The sequence below is a fragment of the Heterodontus francisci genome, chromosome 22 (assembly GCF_036365525.1).
Source record: "Heterodontus francisci isolate sHetFra1 chromosome 22, sHetFra1.hap1, whole genome shotgun sequence".
NCBI lineage: Eukaryota > Metazoa > Chordata > Chondrichthyes > Heterodontiformes > Heterodontidae > Heterodontus > Heterodontus francisci.
In genome coordinates, this window is record NC_090392.1 from 74,317,976 (window position 1) to 74,341,882 (window position 23,907).

Genomic DNA, 23,907 nt, shown 5'->3' on the forward strand with positions numbered 1-23,907 from the left:
ACATCTTAAAGTGCTTCAAAGCCAATGAATTACTTTTGAAGTGCAGTCTTTGTTGTTACCTAAGCAAGGACAGCAGGATTGTGAGCATACCAAGATCCCACAAGCAGTAATAAGGCAAATGATTGGATAATTTCTTTTCAGCTATTGGATGAGAGAAAAATGTTGTCCAAGACACTGGGAATAATGGTCCAGCTCTTCTTCGAATAACATCATGGGATCTTTTCACTGTAAGGATACCTGAGCTGAGAGGTTCAGCACAACCCTATCATTTTGTAGATGTTGACCAGCAACGTGGTAGTGTATTATATAGCATTTACAGCACAGATGCAGGACATTCCGCCCAAGAGGTCTATGCTGGTGTTTATGCTGTGCTCAAGCCTCCTCCCACCTTTCTTCATCTAACCCCATCAGCATATCCTTCTATTACTTTCTCCCTCATCTGTTTATCTAGCTTCCCCTTAAGTGCATCTATGCTATTCACCTCAATTACTTCTTGTGATAGTGAATTTCACATTCAAACCACTCGCAGCTTAGAGACATTTTTCCTGAATTCGCTGTTGGATATATTAGTGACTATTTTATATTTATGGCCCTAGTTCTGTTCTCTCCTTCAAGTGGAAACATCTTGTTTACATATACCCTATCATCTTCTTCTTCTTCTTTGGCCTCCTTGTCTCAAGAGACAATGGGTAAGCGCCTAGAGGTGGTCAGTAGTATGTGAAGCAGCGCCTGGAGTGGCTATAAAGGTCAATTCTAGAGTGACAGACTTTTCCACAGGCGCTGCAGATAAAATTGGTCGTGGCTGTTACACAGTTGGCTTTCTCCTAGCGCTTCTGTCTTTTTTCCTGCCAACAGCTAAGTCTCTTCGACTCGCCACACTTTAGCCTCGCCTTTATGGCTGTCCGCCAACTCTGGCGATCACTGGCAACTGACTCCCACGACTTGTGGTATACCCTATCAAAACCTTTCATAATCTAAAAGATGTCCACCAGGTCACCCCTCAGCCTTCCCATTTCTAGAGAAAAGTGCCCCAGCGTGTTCAATCTCTCCTGGTGGTTAACCTCTCAGTTCTGGTATGTTTCAAGTAAACCTTTTTTGCACCTTCGCTAGTGCATCCATATCCTTTTTATAATATGGAGACAAAAACGGTACACAATACTCCAAGTGTTGTGCAATGAAATGCTGGAACATGGAGTGATGAAAGAGGGCATTTCCATGCTGCTTAGCAACTGTGAATTAACTTTTGGATGCAGATGGCTCTGTGTTCATTAACTGCTGAGCAATTGGCATTCCAATATTAAATGTGGTTCAGGATTACTGTTGTCACAGGCAAGATACCAGCGTTGCTTTGATGCCTAAAAAAATCAAAGCTAATGGCCTATCTCATCGAATCATACAATGGATACAGCCATTTGGCCCTTCATACCTGTGCTGGCTTTTTAGTAAAGCTATTTAATTCATCCCACTCCCCTGCTCTTTCCCCATTTAAATTATCTCCCCTTCAAGTATTTTTCTTCAAGACATTTCATCTTCAAGAACTGTGCTTGAATCTCTAAGAAAAGGAGACCCTAATAATCCAGGAACTCCCCCATGATCTTCAGTTTACTACTCACTGACCCTTTATATGTGCAGGGCGGAGGTGGTGAGGAGGGAGGGAGGTCGGGTTTTTGTGAATAATGCTGCACTCCAGAAAAATCTTTGGAACATCCTTACAATGTAGCTTGGAACAGTGTAAATGCAAACAGGGTTTTTTTTTAACAACAATTGAATTTAAAAAACACCTTTAGTGTAATCAAACATCCCAAAGCACTTCACAGGAGTGTTATCAAACAAAATTTGACACTGAGTCACATAAAGCGATATTAGGACAAGTGACCAAAAGCTGGGTCAAAGAGGTAGATTTTAAGGAACGTCTTAAAGGAGGAAAGAGTAGAGAAGCGGAGAGGTTTAGGGAGGGGATTCCAGAGCTTAGGGCCTTGCCAGCTGAAGGCACGGCCACCAATGGTGGAGCAACTAAAATTAGGAATGAGCAAGATGCCAGAATTGGAGGAGCCCAGAGATCTCGGAGGGTTGTGGGGCTGGTGGAAGTTAGAGATTTAGGGAGGGGTGAGGCCATGGAGGTATTTGAAAACAGGGATGAGAATTTTAAAATTGAGGCATTGCTTAACCGGGAGCCATTGTGGGTCAGTGGTGATGGGTAAACAGGACTTGGTGCGAGTTAGGACAAAAGCAGCAGGGTTGTGGAAGTCCTCAGATTTACGGTGGGTAAAGCATGGTACGCTGGTCAGGAAACCATTGGAATAGTCAAGTTTAGAGGTAGCAAAAGCATGGATGAGGGTTTCAGAAACAGATTTAACCTCAAAACTGTAGAAAAAATAATCTTAACATGGTTTACGACCAAATGCTGCACTTGCTCAAAATGTCAGACATTCCAAATCACTTCCTTGTGAAATCCCAACAATTTTTTGGAATGCACATGTGGTGTTGTGTAGAAAAGCAAGGCAGCTAATTTGCACAGTGTAAGGTCCTACAAACAGATACGACCAGATAATCTATTTTTTTGTGCTGAAAATCGAGGGAGCACTGCTAGCCAAAATGATAGGATATCTCCTCTATCTGTTGGCTGTACGGATCCTTTGTGAAATGAATTTGCACAGTGTCAGTCCAGCTCATCAAGGGGCACAGGCCCACAGCAGAAAGCTGTCCTTAATTTAGTAACTCATTAGTGCTCTCATTTGAAGAGCCACAGGATAGATGGTGCAGGAAATGGAAAAATGTTAGCCTGGAGCATTTTAATGAGCACAATGAGAAATCTTAAAGCCAAGTCCAATCTGTACTTTTTTCTTATTGCAGCGTATGTGAATGGCGTAGAGATAATGCTTACGAGGCCAGAATGAGCAATCGTTCGGAAGCACGAGGTATAGTTCTGTAGACTCAGCTACTTTTGCATGGTGCAAAGGATTGAGGCTGATTTAAAGGTCTTTAAATGCAATGGGTCTCCGTTTGCCTATAGACCTGTTGACACCACCAGCATCTTTGGTATATTTCAGGCTTTCAAGCGAGAATAACAGCTCCCCATTACATAGAATGTACAGCACAGAAATAGGCCATTCAGCCAAACTGGTCTATGCTCCACACGATCCTCCTCCCATCCCTCTTCATCCCACCCATTAGCATATTCCTTTCTCCCTCATGTACTTAGCTAGCTTCCCCTTAAATGTATCTATGCTACTCACCTCAACTGCTCCATCTGGAAGCGAGTTCCACATTCTCAACACACTCTGGTTAAAGAAGTTTCTCCTGAATTCTCTATTGGATTTATTCGTGACTATCTGATAATTATGGCCCTTAGTTCTGATTTCCCCCGCAAGTGGAAACATCTTCTTTACGCCTATGCTATCAGACATTTTCAGAATTTAAAGACCTTGATGAGATCACTTGTCTGATCTCTTTTCCAGAGAAAAGAGCCCCCAGGTTGTTCAATCATTCATGGTAGTTATAACCTCTCAGTTCTGGTATCTTTATTGTCTAAAAACAAGTAGTAAGAAAAACAAGTGACAGAGATAAGACCAATAGAATCGGGGGTGGCGGTGGGTGGTAGGATGGGGAAAGGGGGTGTCCGGGGAGATAAATGTGTGCACATGCTAGACCAGAAACCATGGTAACCTCCTTTCTGCTCAAAGGATTGTTTTCGTAATCTGCTACGAATGCCATTCAGTAAAATGTGAGCCAGTACTTTTTGAAAATTAATACTCTTAATTCATTACCTCAAATTGGGGCATCAGCAGTGATGGAACCATAACCACCAATAATTTACCCTAATATTCTACAGCTCAAAAATGTTCTTATTGTGTGATAACCAGAAGTAGTGATTTTATTCCGGAATCTGTGCAGCTGACACAACTACTGAAAAGTAATAACGCAAAAAACTGTGACTACACAAGGTCTAAAGGGGGGATGCCTTCTGCTGTCTGCTCTGGCCCTACAACCCTCCGAGATCTCTGTGCTGCTACAATTCTGGCCTCTTGCACATCCCGAATTTTCTTCACTCCACCACTGGCAGCTGTGCCTTCAGTTACCTAGGCCCCTAAGCTCTGGAATTCCCTCACTAAATCGTTCCAACTCTCTACCTTTCTTTCTTCCATTAAAACACTTCTTTAAACCTCTCTGACCAAGCTTTTGGTCAATTTTCACAATATCTCCTTATGTGGCTCGATGTCAAATTCTATTTGATAATACTCCTGTGAAGAACCCAAGGTCATTTTAGGACATTAAAGGTGCGATATAAATGCAAGTTTTAGTTGTTGATTTCTCTCATCCAGATAGGACAACAGAGGGGATCATGGCCGAGGGAAGGAGAGCACAGCTCAAGGCAGGGGAGGCCCAAAGCTTCCTTGTGGGGAGAAATGAGCACAGTCTCCTCACGGCTCTCAAGTGAACATTAAAAATGTTCGATTTAGTTACGTTCTGATTTTAACCATGACACGTCCAGTTCCCACCGGCCGCAGCAGGGAGGGAGCAGTGTGGGTTAATGTCAGGTCTTGTACTTCAGCATGAAAGATAGAATACTGGTGTTAGATTCTGGAGAGTGGAAAGGTTGTTAGATCCTCACAAAGTGCTGACAGGGATATACCATCTTGCAGTATTGTTGTAGGATCAGTGACCTGCTAAAAGGCAAGCACAGCACAAAACTGACAAGATAGTGATCGCTGCTGTCAGGAAAATAACAGTCTTATTCCTGTTGCTTATTCCCAGGGACCTCCTCATAGCCAGAGTAACTAGCCCTGGAAATTTCTGGAAAATAATGCGTGGATCTGGAACCTCTCCTGTGTCTTGCCTAATCACTCATTTAGGGCTTGGGAGGAACATTTCTGAGGATTCCTGAATTGGCTACAGGTCCCTGTTTTCTTCCTCCTTCATCTCCTCTAGGTTGGAGGAGGTTACAGAGATACAGGCGCTATATAAATGTCAATTCTTGTTATTGTCACTCTTACATCTTGTCTCTGTGCCACTCTATTTTACCAGTATTACTGTGGTCATTGCTTCTTCCTGGTTTGCTTCTTCTAAGTTCCAAATGTCCATTCCAAATGTGCTTCATTCTTCCTGCATCCCCCATTGTGTTGAAGTCAAAATTCTTTGCTCTGTCTCCAACTCTTAACTTACACTTACCCAGGATTGCAGAAAACATCAATTCTCTCAGTCTTCCCTTCCAAGTACAATCTGAAACCCCAAACGTGTTGTTGTCTAATCCAAGCTTCTTAATTTCCCCCATTTTCTCTCCTGTATTTCCAGCCGTTGTGGTGTTCTGCACTGTGAACAATCTCCCAGCTATCTCAATTAACGAACAGGCCTGACAAACTGAATTAACAGATCTATAAAGATCTGTTCATGATGAGCCAGTGACTATCTTATCTTACTTATTAAAAAAAGCTTTGCAGTCCTTTGATCACAACCCAAATTGTTATTCAGCTGCCTACATAAAGGACTTCCAAGAGGATGTACAGTTCTGTGTGCTGAAACATCACACAGCAATCTATTTGTAATGAATATTTATTTGCTTTAAACAGGCTAACTTCTGGAAGTTCAGCAAATTCTTCGGAATGATGTAAATGGTTAAAGTCTTTTATGCAGTGAAATGTGATTGAAGAGGTTGATTTTTAGGAGATGCAGTGGAAATGGAATTAGATTGATTACGGAGCCTCAGTTATGCAGTTTCTTTCTTTTTTCTTTTCTTTTGGGCCTCCTTATCTCGAGAGACAATGGATACGCGCCTGGAGGTGGTCAGTGGTTTGTGAAGCAGCGCCTGGAGTGGCTATAAAGGCCAATTCTGGAGTGACAGGCTCTTCCACAGGTGCTGCAGAGAAATTTGTTTGTTGGGGCTGTTGCACAGTTGGCTCTCCCCTTGCGCCTCTGTCTTTTTTCCTGCCAACTACTAAGTCTCTTCGACTCGCCACAATTTAGCCCTGTCTTTATGGCTGCCCGCCAGCTCTGGCGAATACTGGCAACTGACTCCCACGACTTGTGATCAATGTCACACGATTTCATGTCGCGTTTGCAGACGTCTTTATAACGGAGACATGGACGGCCGGTGGGTCTGATACCAGTGGCGAGCTCGCTGTACAATGTGTCTTTGGGGATCCTGCCATCTTCCATGCGGCTCACATGGCCAAGCCATCTCAAGCGCCGCTGACTCAGTAGTGTGTATAAGCTGGGGGTGTTGGCCGCTTCAAGGACTTCTGTGTTGGAGATATAGTCCTGCCACCTGATGCCAAGTATTCTCCGAAGGCAGCGAAGATGGAATGAATTGAGACGTCGCTCTTGGCTGGCATACGTTGTCCAGGCCTCGCTGCCGTAGAGCAAGGTACTGAGGACACAGGCCTGATACACTCGGACTTTTGTGTTCCGTGTCAGTGCGCCATTTTCCCACACTCTCTTGGCCAGTCTGGACATAGCAGTGGAAGCCTTACCCATGCGCTTGTTGATTTCTGCATCGAGAGACAGGTTACTGGTGATAGTTGAGCCTAGGTAGGTGAACTCTTGAACCACTTCCAGAGCGTGGTCGCCAATATTGATGGATGGAGCATTTCTGACATCCTGCCCCATGATGTTCGTTTTCTTGAGGCTGATGGTTAGGCCAAATTCATTGCAGGCAGACGCAAACCTGTCGATGAGACTCTGCAGGCATTCTTCAGTGTGAGATGTTAAAGCAGCATCGTCAGCAAAGAGGAGTTCTCTGATGAGGACTTTCCGTACTTTGGACTTCGCTCTTAGACGGGCAAGGTTGAACAACCTGCCCCCTGATCTTGTGTGGAGGAAAATTCCTTCTTCAGAGGATTTGAACGCATGTGAAAGCAGCAGGGAGAAGAAAATCCCAAAAAGTGTGGGTGCGAGAACACAGCCCTGTTTCACACCACTCAGGATAGGAAAGGGCTCTGATGAGGAGCCACCATGTTGAATTGTGCCTTTCATATTGTCATGGAATGAGGTGATGATACTTAGTAGCTTTGGTGGACATCCGATCTTTTCTAGTAGTCTGAAGAGACCACGTCTGCTGACGAGGTCAAAGGCTTTGGTGAGATCAATGAAAGCAATGTAGAGGGGCATCTGTTGTTCACGGCATTTCTCCTGTATCTGACGAAGGGAGAACAGCATGTCAATAGTCGATCTCTCTGCACGAAAGCCACACTGTGCCTCAGGGTAGACGCGCTCGGCCAGCTTCTGGAGCCTGTTCAGAGCGACTCGAGCAAAGACTTTCCCCACTATGCTGAGCAGGGAGATTCCACGGTAGTTGTTGCAGTCACCGCGGTCACCTTTGTTTTTATAGAGGGTGATGATGTTGGCATCGCGCATGTCCTGGGGTACTGCTCCCTCGTCCCAGCACAGGCATAGCAGTTCATGTAGTGCTGAGAGTATAGCAGGCTTGGCACTCTTGATTATTTCAGGGGTAATGCTGTCCTTCCCAGGGGCTTTTCCGCTGGCTAGGGAATCAATGGCATCACTGAGTTCCGATTTGGTTGGCTGTATGTCCAGCTCATCCATGACTGGTAGAGGCTGGGCTGCATTGAGGGCAGTCTCAGTGACAGCATTCTCCCTGGAGTACAGTTCTAGGTAGTGCTCAACCCAGCGGTCCATCTGTTTGCGTTGGTCAGTGATTATGTCCCCCGATTTAGATTTGAGGGGGGTGATCTTCTTGATGGTTGGCCCAAGAGCTCTCTTCATGCCATCATACATTCCTCTGATGTTTCCGGTGTCTGAGGCCAGCTGAATATGACTGCATAGGTGTTGCCAGTAGTCGTTTGCGCAACGCCTAGCTGTTCTTTGTGCAGTACTTCTGGCTGCTTTAAGTGCTGCGGATGTTAAATCGCTGGGGGCTTTCTTGTAGTTCAAAAGTGCAATGCGCTTAGCGGCTATGACAGGTTCCAGCTCTTCATTATGAGATTGAAACCAGTCTGCATTTCTCTTCGCACTTTTGCCGTAGGTGGTCAAAGCTGACTCATAGATGGCGTCTCTGATGTGGGCCCACTTGGTCTCAGCATCCCCTGTGGGAGTGTTTTGAAGGGCTGTTACAAGTGAATTTAGAAATTTTTGTAACAGCTGTGGGTGAGAAATTCTGCTCGTGTTGATGCGCGGGTGGCCCTTCTGCTTGGAATGATGCAACTTCTTTGGTCTGAGTCTAACCTTGCTGCACACCAGGGAGTGGTCGGTGTCGCAGTCCGCACTGTGGAAGCTGCGTGTGATTTGAACACTGTTTAAGGCGGCTCGCCTTGTGACAATGAGGTCTAGCTGGTGCCAACGACGTGATCTTGGGTGCCTCCATGAAACCTGGTGACAGGGTTTAGTGTGAAAGAACGAGTTGGTGATGCAGAGGTTATGATAGGTACACAACTCAAGCAGTCTCTGCCCGTTCTCATTCATCCTTCCAACGCCATAGCGCCCAAGGCAGGAGGGCCATGAGTCATGGTCGGCCCCAACCCTGGCATTAAAGTCCCCCAGCAGGAATAGGTGTTCGGTGTTGGGGATGCTGCTAATGATGTTATGGAGTTGTTCATAGAACTGGTCTTTAGCTTCAGGTGCGGAGCAGAGTGTTGGAGCATAGATGCTGAGTAGGTGTACTGGACCAGAGGTGGTGAGCAGTCGGATGGACAGTATGCGTTCCGAGCCATTTGAGGGAGGCTCTATCATGCTGAGCAAGGAGTTTCTGATGGCGAAGCCCACTCCATGCTGTCTTGGTTCTTCAGGATCCCTGCCCTGCCAGAAGAAGGTGTAGTCTTGCTCTGCTAGAGAGCCACTCGCGGGGAGGCGAGTCTCCTGAAGTGCTGCAATGTCCACATTGAATCTACTGAGCTCGTTGTTAATGATGGCGGTCTTCCGAGAATCGTTGATTTGTGTAAGGTCTTCCGACAGGCCAGGACACATAGTTCTGACGTTCCAGCTTGCAAAGCGAAGGGCTGGTACCTTCTTTCCTTTTTTCATGTTGTTTGGTGCGGTGTATCAGTCCACCTTTCGGGCAATGACCCTGAGCTCCAAGCACCCATTGAAGCAGGCAGACTGTGGCGGGACAGAACCTTATTGACCGGGGGCTGCCCGGTTTGAGGCGGGCGGTAGCTGTCCAGTGAGGTGCAATGACCTCTCCCACCGACAAAGGCAACCCGTGGCGCCCAGTTTCTACGCCAATTTATCTGGACTTATAACCCGTAACTGCTGCCTTCCGTGTTGTTTTAGTCGCTGTGAGGCAACTATGGAGTGACCTCTCCATGGCGCATGCCTGGGCAAATTTATGGGGGTTGAGAGTTGCCCAGTCGTCAAAACCCCCCTCTCGGCCTTTCTGGTGGGGTCCAAAGGAGTGCAGGACACGACGTTTGGCACCAGTATGGCTGCAGGAACTGCCGGAAACATGCCAAAGGTGACACATGACCGCCTACGGGGTTCCGCTCCGGATTTTCTGTTAGGGTTTACTCCCTTAGCCTTGGTCTCTCCCGAGACGCCCACAAGGCAGTGGGGTTGTTGGGGCCCCTACACAGGTGTAGGATGGTGCCGGTGGGAGGAGGGGATGCAAGGGGGAGGGGTAGCGGGAGGGGGTGGGGGGGGGGTGCAGGGGAAGGGGGTGCGGGGTGAAGATGGTGCGAGGGGGGGGCGGGCTGGGACGGGGTTGTGAGGGGGTGAGCTGAGAGGGTGGAGCAGGGAAGGGGACGGGGGTGGGGGGGGGTGGAAGGGGGGTAAAGGGGGGGGAGGGGGGGTGGAATCTGGTGCAGGTAATAAGCCATTTCCTCAGTGCCCACCATCGACGTCCGGAAAGCTCATCCACGTCCTTCGGGAGGTGAAGCATCATTTGGCAGACTCAGAGGTGATTACATTTGCTCAGGGTTTTTTTTTGCAGTGGTTTAAATAAAGGCATGCAGCATTGCCGACAGTGCGCTGCAGATGCTCTCCGAGCCATCTCCCGCGGACGCTTTGAAGTTGCGGCCGGGGGTGCCGTTCGTGGATTTTTTGGGTGTTCGGGGCACCTTTTCTCAGGACTTCTCTCGGGTCCCGCAGCTCCTTCTTCACCTCAATGGACTTACCGCATGCCGTGGCTGCAGACACTCTGGACTGTGAAGACAGCAGGATCGGAGATTGAAGTATCGGCAGCTGTGCTCGTCAGTTTCATCCGGATCAATTTCATTGAGAAAACAAAGAGCAGGTGTGGCTGGGGGAGGGCAGTGGGCCCAGACCCATATGGATATGGTATTGTAATGGCTATGTTACTGGATTAGTACTTCGGAGGACTGAACTACAGATCTCAATTGGGTTGACCACTGACTTTAGCCATATAGGCCAGTGCTGCAGTTTTCCAATTGCCAGCCTTTGCAAAACTTCCTTGGGCATCAGGCAAAGTTTTGCATACATAAATGAAGTCACAAATCATTACTTCCAAACAATAAAAATGGGACAGGTTCCACGATACTGGGAGCCCAAGGATAATGTAGAACTAACTTTATCAACAATATTTCTGCAGTATCTAAATACATTATTTAACTCAGAAGGAAACAAAGCGACTTTAAATTTGTGGCATGGCCCAAATCTGACTAGCTCTATTCTACAAGGGACTCATTCATGGTCCAGGCACAGTGGCGCAGTGGTTAGCACCGCAGCCTCACAGCTCCAGGGACCCGGGTTCGATTCTGGGCACTGCCTGTGTGGAGTTTGCAAGTTCTCCCTGTGTCTGCGTGGGTTTTCTCCGGGTGCTCCGGTTTCCTCCCACAAGCCAAAAGACTTGCAGGTTGGTAGGTAAATTGGCCATTATAAATTGTCACTAGAATAGGTAGGTGGTAGGGAAATATAGGGACAGATGGGGATGTTTGGTAGGAATATGGGATTAGTGTAGGATTAGTATAAATGGGTGGTTGATGGTCGGCACAGACTCGGTGGGCCGAAGGGCCTGTTTCAGTGCTGTATCTCTAATCTAATCTAAAAATTATATAGAATTACATAAAATTTACAGTACAGCCTGGTGTTTCCGCTCCACACAATCTACCTCCCACCTCTCTTCATCTCACCCTATCAACATATCCTTCTATTCCGTTTTCCCTCATGTGTTTATCCAGCTTTCCCTTAAATGCATCGATACTATGCACCAGAACTACTCCTTGTAGTAGCAAGTTCCACATTCTCACCATTCTCTGGGTCAAGAGGTTTCTCATAAATTCCTATTCAGGACACCTGGATTTCAGAACCACATTGCCATCTTTAGTGATTAATGAGTTTCCCTCCAATTCTTGTATGCAGATTCTAACCAAGTTATTAGCCCATTTAAAGGAAACCCAGTAATGACTTTGTGAAAACATCACATATTGCAATTTGACAGGAATGCATGAATTGGTGCACCCAGAGCGATTTCCATCCTTAATGAGGAAGAACTGCAGCGTACAATTTATGTCCCATGACTAGGATGACCTAATACTGTGTACACAGGAGGGAAATAAAAAGAAACTATTATTTGATTTGCAGACTACAGGTTTGAAGAATCTTTTCCCCGCAGGCTTGTACCATATGTCGTGTTGTCTTTCACCTCTGTGGAGGGTTTTTGATGTTAAAGGCAATATATAAACACAGGTTTTGTTCTTTATGAACGTGTTGGAGAGAACGGGTCCAAGGATGGTGATTAGAGACTGTATTGCAGGCAGGGTTTGATGGATTCCTGGACCATGAATGAGTCCCTTGTAGAATAGAGCTAGTCAGATTTGGGCCATGCCACAAATTTAAAGTCGCTTTGTTTCCTTCTGAGTTAAAGCAGATTTTTGATCCTCAGTTCCAAGTGGTACACCTCAATAATTGACTGAGTAATTGATGGGGGAAGTCGTTAAAGGTGTCTTGAGTAGTCACAGATAATAGGAACCAATGTGAATTCATCGAGAGAGTTGACACTTCAACAAAACCAGCAGTTGTAACAGGTGATGAGGAGTGATTAATATTCTGGAGTTTTTCCTCAATTGATTGCATGGTTTGGGAAAAAGCCCAAAAGAAAAGTTTTAATATTTTTGAGGGTTTTGCTGTGTCAGGAGGCCACTCTCAGAAGGGTTACATTTCACTCTTTGTAATGATGCCACAAAGGAAATGTGACAGGAAGTGTCTCAGAGGGACAGGACTGCAGCCTATTCGTGCGAGAAGCTGCAACCCTGACCCATTTTCCTGGGTCAGGGGTCATTATCTACACACATTGGACTCCCAGTGGAATCCCTGCTCCCAAGAGGGAGTCTGTCAGGGACGTGGGGGAACACCGGGAGGTATGCAGCTACAGCACCCCAAGAGGTGGCAAGAGATATAGAGCATAGGAACAGTAGTGGGCTATTCAGTCACTCAAGTCTGTTCTGCCATTGAGTTAGATCATAACTGACCTGTACCTCAACTCCATTTACCAGTCCTTGTTCCTGATCCCTTGATATTCTTACCAAATAAAAATCTATTGCTTTCGGTCTTGAAAATTTCAATTGGCCCAGCATCCACATCCCTTTGGGGGAGAGAGTTCCAGATTTCTGCTACCCTGTGTGTCAAAAAATGCTTCCTGATTTCACTCCTGAAGTTCCTAGCTCCAGTTTTAAAGATTATTCCCTGTTGTTCCTCACTAGAGGAAATCATTTCTCTGTATGTACCCTATCGAATCTCTTAATCATTTAAAAATACCCTGGGACCTTAAAGGGTCAGAAGATCCCTGAAGAGAGCAGTAGCTAAAGCTTTGTAGGCCTCAACCTTTAGCAAGGCCAACATAATGTAAAGGACTGGGGTTGGGGAGGTGGGTGGGGGTGCAGATTGGAGGAAGAGGAGGGCTCTGCATCCTTTTGCAAAGATTGGGGTCATTATTGCCAATACACCTGACCTATTACTGGATTCCACCAGAGAATTTGAAGGAGTGGCCATAACAGGGATGGAGAGTATTACCATAGTCCCAAAGGGATCTCTCCCCATTAGAGAGAGATAGTTGGTGATGTATAGCTTGAGGGTCACCACACCCTCCATGAGCTACCACAGCCATTACGGGGATTGAACTCGCGCTGTTGGCATCTTTCTATATTTCACACTAGCTGTCTAGCCAACTGAGCTAACCGACCCCCGGATGAGCAGTAGGGTGCACATAATTGTCACCTTTACATGTGGCAGGCGAGAAAGGGGCTGCCAGTGGCAATACTCCATGGATTGATCCACACACTCTCGTGGTTATGTGACTGGACAAGTAATCCAGAGAATCCCGCCATGGTAGTTGGAGAATTTGAATTCAGTTTTCTTTTTAAATCTCAAAAATAAAAAACTGGTATCCATAAAAGTGACCTTGAAGCTGTTGGGTTGTTGGTAAAAATTGAACTGACTGTATCCGAAATAGCACCAAGTCCCATTCACCGTTCTCCATTCTGCTCATGGATGATTGGTTCGCAGTCTGGCAACACTTCAATTTTAACATTCTTATCCTAATGTTCAAATCCCTCCATCGCCTCTCCCCAACTATTTTTGTAACTTCCTCCAGCCTTGGTGTTCCGCAGGGATCAGTGCTGGGACCTTTGTTGTTTGTATTATATATATATATAAATGATTTGGAGGAAAATGTAGCTGGTCTGATTAGTAAGTTTGCGGACGACACAAAGGTTGGTGGAGTTGCGGATAGTGATGAGGATTGTCAGAGGATACAGCAGGAGAGATCGGTTGGAGACTTGGGCGGAGAAGTAGCAGATGGAGTTTAATCCGGACAAATGTGAGGTAATGCATTTTGGAAGGTCTAATGCAGGTGGGAGGTATACAGTAAATGGCAGAATCCTTAGGAGTATTGACAGGCAGAGAGATCTGGGCGTACAGGTCCACAGGTCACTGAAAGTGGTAACGCAGGTGGATAAGGTAGTCAAGAAGGCATACGGCATGCTTGCCTTCATCGGTCGGGGCATAGAGTATAAAAATTGGCAAGTCATGTTGCAGCTGTACAGAACCTTAGTTAGGCCACACTTAGAATATTGCGTGCAATTCTGGTCGCCACACTACCAGAAGGACGTGGAGGCTTTGGAGAGGGTACAGAGGAGGTTTACCAGGATGTTGCCTGGTCTGGAGGGCATTAGCTATGAGGAGAGGTTGGAAAAACTCGGATTGTTTTCACTGGAACGACGGAGGTGGAGGGGCGACATGATGGAGGTTTACAAAGTTATGAGTGGCATGGACAGAGTGGATAGTCAGAAGCTTTTTCCCAGGGTGGAAGAGTCAGTTACTAGGGGACATAGGTTTAAGGTGCGAGGGGCAAAGTTTAGAGGGGATGTGTGAGGCAAGTTTTTTACACAGAGGGTGGTGAGTGCCTGGAACTTGATGCCAGGGGAGGTGGTAGAAGCAGATACAATAGCGACGTTTAAGAGACATCTTGACAAATATATGAATAGGATGGGAATAGAGGGATATGCAGAAGGTTTTAGTTTAGGCAGGCATTAAGATCGGCGCAGGCTTGGAGGGCCGAGCGGCCTGTTCCTGTGCTGTACTGTTCTTTGTTCTTTGTTCAGACCTCCAAGAACTCTGCGTACTGCCACTCCTGGTCTCTTGTGCCTCTCCCATTTCCTTCATCCTGCCATTGATGGTCATGCCTTCACATCTCTAGACCCTAAGGTGTGGAACTCCCTCCCCAAACATCTTTAACTCTCTCTCCTCCTTTAAGGCACTGCTTAAAACCTACATCTTTGACCAAGCAGTTGGTCACCTCTCTTAATATTCCCTTCTTTGGTTCAGTGTCAATTTCTGTCTGCGTACGCTTCTGTGAAGTGTCTTGGGACGTCTTACCATGTTCAAGGTGTTATATAAATTCAAATTGTTGTTATTGAACTGGTTCACTAATGTCCTTCAGGGAAGCAAACCTCCCATCCTTACCTAATCTGGCCTACATGTGATTCGAATCCCACACCAACATGGTTGACTGTTCTTGTAGTGGCCTAGCAAGCCACTCAGTTAGACACCACCTTCTCAGGGCAGCTAAGGGTGGGCAATAAATGCCAGCCCTTTGCAGTGACACACGTTCTGAGAATTAATTCAAAAAAACACTATTGTGGTTCGGACAGCATTGTTCCACGATAACTGTCCTGACAAAGTGAAAAGTTTTCTATGTTCAGTTTTGGACTTTATGATGGAAATCTTGCCTGTGATTCAAAATGTTGTAGATTCGAGCCACAGTTTGGCAGCAGAGGAAGTGCTGCATTGTCAAAGGTCCTGTCCTTCAACTGAGATGTTAAACCAAGGCCCTCTCTACCGGTTCCAGCAGTAAAGATCCCAGGCTGCTTTCGAAGAAAAGCAGGGCATTTTCCAGTGCTTCCGGCCAATTTTTCTTCCTCAACCAATAAAATTTAAAAAATCAGATTAACTGCTGACTGAACACTGCTGTATGTGGGATCGTGCTGTGCATTTGCATACATAACAATAGTCAGTGTACTTCAAAGTAATTCATAGTATGCAAAGCACTTTGAATCATTTCTGGCACACAAGATAAGGCACTGTATAACTGTCTCTCATTTCTTTGGTATTATAAAGCTGCATACTTTGTGCTATTAATTGTAAAATTGCAAGACTGGAAAATCTACTGAGGCACAGTAATAGATAGGCAATGCTGACAGTACGAACAATTAAAAGACAAATTCTTTATCATCATAAGGAAATGAAAATCATCCCACTAGTAACAGTCTGCTTCCTTAACGGAATGGGGTTTTTTTTCAAGTAGTTTGCCCACCTCAATAATTCAGGCTCAGGTACTAGTACAGATACATAATAATTAGTTTGCTACTCATTTGCATATCTTTGTTCTCTTCCATTTACAAGTTTGGGCCTTTTTCAATCCTGACACCATCTGTGCTCAGAGTAGGAGGGGGAGCCGTAATCATGTCTTTTCCTACATTTCCGCCACAACCACGATGGGCTGAACGGCCTCCTTCTGTGCTGTGTCATTGTATAAATCTAAGATATACTTGTCGAAGGGCAGCTGAAACCGGTTGAGCGAGAGTAAGGGCAGTAGAAATATGAGCTTAAATGGGCCAGATGGCCTTCTCTTGACAGGGATAACATAGTGGCTGTGTCATTGTATAGTACCATACTAGATCCTTTATTGCTATCTGAATCTTTGCCAGTTGGGACATATAAGGAACAATAAAAGACTATTTGGCCCATTGACGCTTATCCCTCTAGTATCTTAATTCTGCCTCAGAACATTTCAACAACTGTATAGTGGAGAAACTGCATTTGAACAATCCCAGTGTTTAGGGTATCACTGCTCATAAGCATTACTAACTACCACAAGGATGTTCTACTGTCCTGCCATGGTTGCTAGAACCCATTTTCCAAAAGGCTCTCTCCACTCTATCCATTTTCTGATTTGCTGAGACTCTATTCAACCTCAGTGGTAACCTGTGCTATGATCCTCAGGCCTTCACCTAAACATCTCAATTAGATAATAGGGGACATATAACTATATAATTCCTGTCTCCTGGTAAAAAAAACTACAGTCATCTTCAAAGGATCCGGTTAGTGGTGCATGTAACAATGTGAATGTCACAGTGTTGTGACCAGTTTATATGCGTCCTTTCCTATCCTGAGTGGTGTGAAACAGGGCTGTGTTCTCGCACCCACACTTTTTGGGATTTTCTTCTCCCTGCTGCTTTCACATGCGTTCAAGTCCTCTGAAGAAGGAATTTTCCTCCACACAAGATCAGGGGGCAGGTTGTTCAACCTTGCCCGTCTAAGAGCGAAGTCCAAAGTACGGAAAGTCCTCATCAGAGAACTCCTCTTTGCTGACGATGCTGCTTTAACATCTCACACTGAAGAGTGCCTGCAGAGTCTCATCGACAGGTTTGCGTCTGCCTGCAATGAATTTGGCCTAACCATCAGCCTCAAGAAAACGAACATCATGGGGCAGGATGTCAGAAATGCTCCATCCATCAATATTGGCGACCGCGCTCTGGAAGTGGTTCAAGAGTTCACCTACCTAGGCTCAACTATCACCAGTAACCTGTCTCTCGATGCAGAAATCAACAAGCGCATGGGTAAGGCTTCCACTGCTATGTCCAGACTGGCCAAGAGAGTGTGGGAAAATGGCGCACTGACACGGAACACAAAAGTCCGAGTGTATCAGGCCTGTGTCCTCAGTACCTTGCTCTACGGCAGCGAGGCCTGGACAACGTATGCCAGCCAAGAGCGACGTCTCAATTCATTCCATCTTCGCTGCCTTCGGAGAATACTTGGCATCAGGTGGCAGGACTATATCTCCAACGCAGAAGTCCTTGAAGCGCCCAACACCCCCAGCTTATGCACACTACTGAGTCAGCGGCGCTTGAGATGGCTTGGCCATGTGAGCCGCATGGAAGATGGCAGGATCCCCAAAGACACATTGTACAGCGAGCTCGCCACTGGTATCAGACCCACCGGCCGTCCATGTCTCCGCTGTAAAGACGTCTGCAAACGCGACATGAAATCATGTGACATTGATCACAAGTCGTGGGAGTCAGTTGCCAGCATTCGCCAGAGCTGGCGGGCAGCCATAAAGACAGGGCTAAATTGTGGCAAGTCGAAGAGACTTAGTAGTTGGCAGGAAAAAAGACAGAGGCGCAAGGGGAGAGCCAACTGTGCAACAGCCCCGACAAACAAATTTCTCTGCAGCACCTGTGGAAGAGCCTGTCACTCCAGAATTGGCCTTTATAGCCACTCCAGGCGCTGCTTCACAAACCACTGACCACCTCCAGGCGCGTATCCATTGTCTCTCGAGATAAGGAGGCCCAAAAGAAAAGAAGAAAAAAGATATGCGTCAAAATAAACAGAATAAATCTCAGGTTCCAGATGATGATCACAGGCTCTTGTTGTTTGTGACTTCATCCAAATGGCCCGATTAACTTGCCTTGTATCTTGCTTCAGCAATCCATGACCCGCTTCCATGATTTTAGCCCAACTACTTTTGTGTATCGCAAGGATTTCAGTCACGTGTAATGGAGGATGTGTCAAATTCTTCTTCTGTGTCCAGCTAAATAGAGTAAAACACCCCTTGAATTTTTGTCCATCTAACGTTGGGTTGTGGCTGGGAGGAGTATTTGAACTTTGTAACAGCTGGGTGAGGTAGGGGTGCTTACGGCCTTGTGTACTGGTGGTCACAGTGGGAACAATTTGTAGCGACGAATGAAGAGAATTAGACAATACTGAAAGCTTCATTTCTTCTGGTGTCAGTGGGATGTTTGCATGGTTGGTTCTTGAAGCACACTCAGCTACTGACTACCCCAAACCCAAACTTGCCGGATTTACTAACCAACCACCAGGAGGGCCTGGCTTAAAAGGTGAGTCTGTCCAGTGGGCCGCTTCAGTGCAGTTTTTGCATTGGGGTTGTCAGCAACTGTGCAAGACCCATATTCTGGGAGCCCTAAACTTTGGAATTCCCTCCCTAAACCTCTCCGCATTTCTCTCTCCTCCTTGGACACTCCTTAAAACCAAGAGCAAGCTTTTGCTCACCTGTCCTAATATCACCATATATGGCTCAGTGTCACATTTTGTCTGGTAATGCTCCTTGGGACATTTTGTTATGTTAAAGGTGCTACATAAATGCAAGTTGTCGTTGAAGCAACCAATCCTCCCCACTCCCTGCAACATGAATAAGAACATGAGAACATAAGGAATAGGAGTAGGATTCGGCTATTCGGCCCCTTGAGCTCGCTCCGCCATTCAATAAGATCCTGGCTGATCTGATCTTGACCTCAACTCCACTTTCGTGTGTCCCCCATAACCCTTGACTCCCCTATAGTTCAAGAATCTGTCTATCCCAGCCTTGAATGTATTCAATGACTCAGCCCCCACTGCTCTCTGGGGAAGAGAATTCCAAAGATTAACGACCCTCTGAGAGAAGAAATTCCTCCTCGTCATCTTAAATGGGCAACACCTTATTCTGAAACTGTGCCCCCTAGTTCTAGATTCCCCCACGAGGGGAAACATCCTCACAGTATCTACCCTGTCAAGTCGCTCAGAACCTTATATGTTTCAATAGGATCACCTCTCATTCTTCTAAACCTCAATGAGTATAGTCCCAACCTGTTCAACCTTTCTTCATAAGACAGCCCCTTCATCCCAGGAATCAACCAAGTGAGCCTTCTCTGAACTACCTCCAATGCAAGTATATCCCTCCTTAAATAAGGAGACTAAAACTCTACCGAATACTCCAGTTGTGGTCTCACCAATGCCCTTTACTGTTGTAGCAAGATTTCTTTTTATACTCCATCTAATTGCGATGGGCATGTAATGTACTGGCATAAGTCTGATTGTTTTTCCCTATAATCTACAGGTGTCAAAACACTCAATAAGCTGAGTATACCGCATCGCTACATGTGTCGTTCAATCGTGGGATCACAACAAGAGATCCTATTTGAGTAAAATAACCACTTTCTCTTTCTATACCAGCTGAACATTCTGGTGGATACTGGTAGCAGCAACTTTGCTGTTGGTGCAGCAGCCCATCCATTCCTAAAGAGGTACTATCGCCGCTATCTGTGAGTATATCTTCTTTATACACACGTTATCAGCTAAAGCTGCGTTCATAAGCAAATAGCTTCCCCCCCCCACCCCAAACCAATAACCTGGTTCATACCATGTTTTATTATGGCCAGTGGGGGGAAGGGAAAATAACACCCACAAAGCAGTCTGGGGAATATTTTCTTGCATTGGAGGAGCACAGGGTCTGGAATTAACCTGGGCCAACATTTTCATCCCATGTCAACAGAGCTCAAGAGCTCAGAAGCAAAGAGAACTGCCCAATAACTCTTAGCAGACTGTTACATTCAAGTGTGCCAATGTGGGAGTCCACCCCTGCAGCAACCAACCTGAGAAGGGAAAAAAGGACCACAACCTCAGGACATCCTCAAGCTCTTTACAGCCAATGAAGTATGTTTGGAGTATGGTTACTGCTGTCATTCTTCAGCTGCTGAGCCCCCAAGATCTGGGATTCCTTCCCTAAACCTCTCCGCCTCTCTACCTCGCTCTCCTTTTAAAAGCTCCTTAAAACCTACCTGGTTGATCAAGCTTTTGGTCATCCGTCCTAATATTTCCTTATGTGACCCAGTGTCAAGTTTTGCTTTATAACAGTCCTGTGAAGCACCTTAGAACATTTTACTATGTTAAAGGTGATATACTCCCTAGCCTAGGAAAATAAGCAACTTCAGGGTGGGGGAAGAAAATCGGAGGTGAGCAAGGGAGGGTTATTTTTTTTAAATACTGCTAGCCCTTATATAGAGTGTGCTGAGAGTTGGTCACAGCACTGGGGAGAACTTTCTGCCCCTTGTGGTGCGCTGGAAATGTACTGAGAAACAGCTTGCTCTCACTTTCTGCTCAAAAACAGCTAAGTGCTGTAGTCCCTTGCAATGGCAGCTACACAGAAGAGTATTTTGAGACAGGTGAAGGCGTTGTGACCTATTCCGATCTCTTGCTGTCAGGTTTAGGGAAGGAATCCCAGATCATAGGGGCTCAGCAGCTGAAGGAACGGCTGCCAGTGGTGGAGTGATTAATATCAGGGGTGTGTAAGAGGCCAGAATTGGAGAAGGGCAGAGATCGCGGAGGAACGTAAGGCTGGAGAAGATTACAGAGATGGTGAGGCCATGGAGGGATTAACTGAGCACTGAACATGGAACCTTCTTGATCTGTGTGACTCAGTGAAATATTGGTTTAACCTAAGTCCCTATTCATCTGAATTCTCATACTACAAGAAGCAGACTCTAAAGAGGTGAATTGGAGTCATATGGCTCTAGGCATATTAGAAATGTAGAATGCACTGCAGTATTGCAGCTTCCCTGCAATTGTTAAACTTGTACGAGCTCCACCCCGAACCTTCAGTTTCATTTCCAACCCAGGCACCTTCCATGGGGGTTAAAGCAGTGGGGAGTGGACGTGGATGCTGAATGGGCCTGTGGATTGGACATATTCAAAGCTGTAGCCGTAGCAGAGGCTGAACGGTGCTGATGATTGAATGGTGGGGTTGAGCGGGCCTGAGGCTGGTGCAGAGATGGAACATGCCTGAGGCTGCAGCAGGTTCAAGCTTTTTCAAGCAATGCCACAAGAGGCCAACTAATACTGAGTGTAGAAAGTGATAAGAGTGTTGACAGGAACAAAGCAAAAGGGATGGCAAGTTTCTTTGTCCAAGGTTGTGTGATGTAGGCTAATCTTGCTAAAGGTCTTTGCCGAAACATTTCTGTGACAGCCTCAGGCCTGTCATAATCATATGCATTCAATTTCTATGTTATGTTAAAGAATAGAAACAAACTGGTGCCACAAGACAGTTGGTTAAATTTTACCAAAGTTTATTATAAGCACAGATGTGCAATAATTATCTAGGCTGACACTTCAGTGCAGTAGTGAGGGAGGGCTACATTGTCAGAGGTGCCAACTTGGAGTCAGACTCTAAACTGAGAACCCTGTCTGCCTGTTCTGATGGATGTAAAAGATCCTATTGCATTATGTAAAGAACAGCAGGGAATTTTCCAAGTGTCCAGGTCAACATTCCTCCCTCAGCCAACACATCCAAAAAGTGTTTAACTGGTTAATCACCTCAATATGCTGTGTGTGAAGCCTTGCTGTGTGCAAATTGGCAATGTGACAGCTACCTACGTAGGAAAAGTCATGTTAAAGTCAACCATTGGAAGTGAAACATTAAGAAAATGTAGAAATGCACCAGAAAATGTGTTCTACACCATGGACATACATATATACTATAGCACCATGGGTATACAGTTTCCAGCATTACATACATGGTACATCATATAGACATCATTCTACAGCAACATGGATATACATTCTACAGCGACGCTGTCAAACATTCACACAGACACATTTTGATACTATAGATAGATTCTATTTCTGAACAATAAATTATTTCGATGGAACAATAAAGCAGCCACATTACTTTTAAATCAAGTCATCTGGCTCGTTTCTCACTAATGAACCTCTTGAGGGGCCTTGCCAATTAATAGTGCAAGCTGTGAGAGAAATTAGGTCTTGGTAATTAAACAGCAGGTTATTAAAGCCAGCAAACTTCAGCCCAGATACCAGCCTTCATTTCATCAGAAATGAACACGACGGTTACTGTGCACGAACCAAGATTGCTTTTTTAAAATAAAAAGAATGATTGCACTGCACTGTACAGGCTGAAAGGTCCCAGGTTTGATTCCTAGGCTGTGCTATGAGGGTGGTAGTGATTAGGGTGCGAGAATAGGCCGTCAGAGAATTGAATGAGGAAGGAGAGTAAGATGCGCCAGTTTTCCTGCTCCTAATTGCTAGACTGTCCCCAGTTGGAAAGTATACCTTTGTAGGCTTCTGATGAAAACAGAATGGACCTTAAATGTGATGCCCTCCTTGGTAAACAGACACTGATTTCCCAGGCTCACCAAGATACTGGATATCTTCTGTCATCCATGGAATCCTACCTCAGTAAGAGTCAACGTCTTCGGGGAGAGGGAGAAAGAAACATTACTGGATAGCGAAGACTTCCATCTGATAAGCTCTGGGTTTAATTCAACCCTAAGTCGGGCAAGGGAAGGGGCGTGCTGGATCCCCAGGTTTCGCAATCTGTTGTCACTTTAGTATCTTACCATGGTCATTACCGGGTCATACCACAGCTACGTCTTACATTGGCGTGGGGACTTGAGGTATATTTAAATGGAAATGCCTGGCCCAGTGTGAGTCCTTTCTAAGGCTGGAGAAACATACTATGAATGACCAGGGAAGGCAACTGACTGACAAACATAAGCGTTGCTTCCAAGTGGAGGTGGGTGAGGATCATGGTTGAGTTCCAATGTTTGCTTCGATGTTGACAAAAGTTCTTTGCAACTCTGTTCCTGACTGTACCTCCTCATCCCAAAAATTAGCAACGACAAAACTAATACTAATTATTTACAATAATAAATAGCTTATAATTCGGAAAGCTTCATACAGCCCACATCAAAACAGGCCTAAAACCACTGGCTGGATTTAGAAATTAAACTCAGTGCTTATAACACCTTGCTACACAATGTGTACTGCCAATTACAGAAGGATGCTGCTATATTTACACCATCAGATGAGTACAGATGATCATATTGCCAATGTTAAATTATATGTTTGAGGAAAATATTTAGCTGCCTCAGACTGTGTGTGTCAGTAATGTGGCCTTTGCAAGGCAAAAGAAGAGACAACATGTCAAAATATGCATCAGGTTATTGCAGTAGTGCAATATCATTCAGAAGTAAATGATTCTAGCTAAATTATAGATATAGTATTGCTGTGTTAAAGGAGCAGTGCCACAGTGATGAAGAAGGTTCAGGAACAAACTGCTGAACAAGCTCCTGAGTAACCACCACATTGGACATTGCATCCTTAGAGTTGTCATAAGACAAATAATAACATCAAAGGGCAAGCAACAGTGTAATGAATTCAGTGTATCGGTGATAACATTAAACACTCCTCCACTACAATGCCAGCTCGATTTTAAATGTAGAACCAGGCAGCAGTCTCGTACAGCTTGTAGCATTACACAAACAAAGGCTCTGTTCAGTATGAGAATATACTCTAGCTCGTTCCTCTTAACAAACTGTTAAAACATTTCATTTATATAGCGCATTTCATGACCTCAGGACATTCCAACATGTTTTACACCCAATGCTGTGTTTTTTTGAAGCTTTGTGATGTAGGAAATGCAGGAGCCAATTTGTGCACAGTAAACCATTAAAAAGGGCAATGTGATAATGACTGGATAATCTGTACTCGTGAAGTGGGTTGAGGGGTAAATATTGGCCAGGACACCCAAGATCCTGTTCTTCTTGGAAATAGGATCTTTTACCTCCACCTCAGTGTAATGTCTCATCTGAAAGACGGCACCTCTGCCAGTGCAGCACCTCCTCAGTACTAAAATACTACCTGTTAGAAAAAGATGGC

General features: G+C 45.4%; 1 protein-coding gene across 2 annotated transcripts in view; it reads left to right on the plus strand.

The window, feature by feature from the left end:
- The window catches only part of bace1 (beta-secretase 1), a 103,221-nt gene that overhangs the window by 9,749 nt on the left and 69,565 nt on the right, over positions 1-23,907 (plus strand). For both annotated transcript variants that reach the window (XM_068054041.1, XM_068054042.1), the window contains exon 2: positions 19,411-19,499. In XM_068054041.1, coding sequence (XP_067910142.1) covers positions 19,411-19,499 — 89 coding nt within the window. The remainder of the gene's footprint in view (positions 1-19,410; positions 19,500-23,907) is intronic.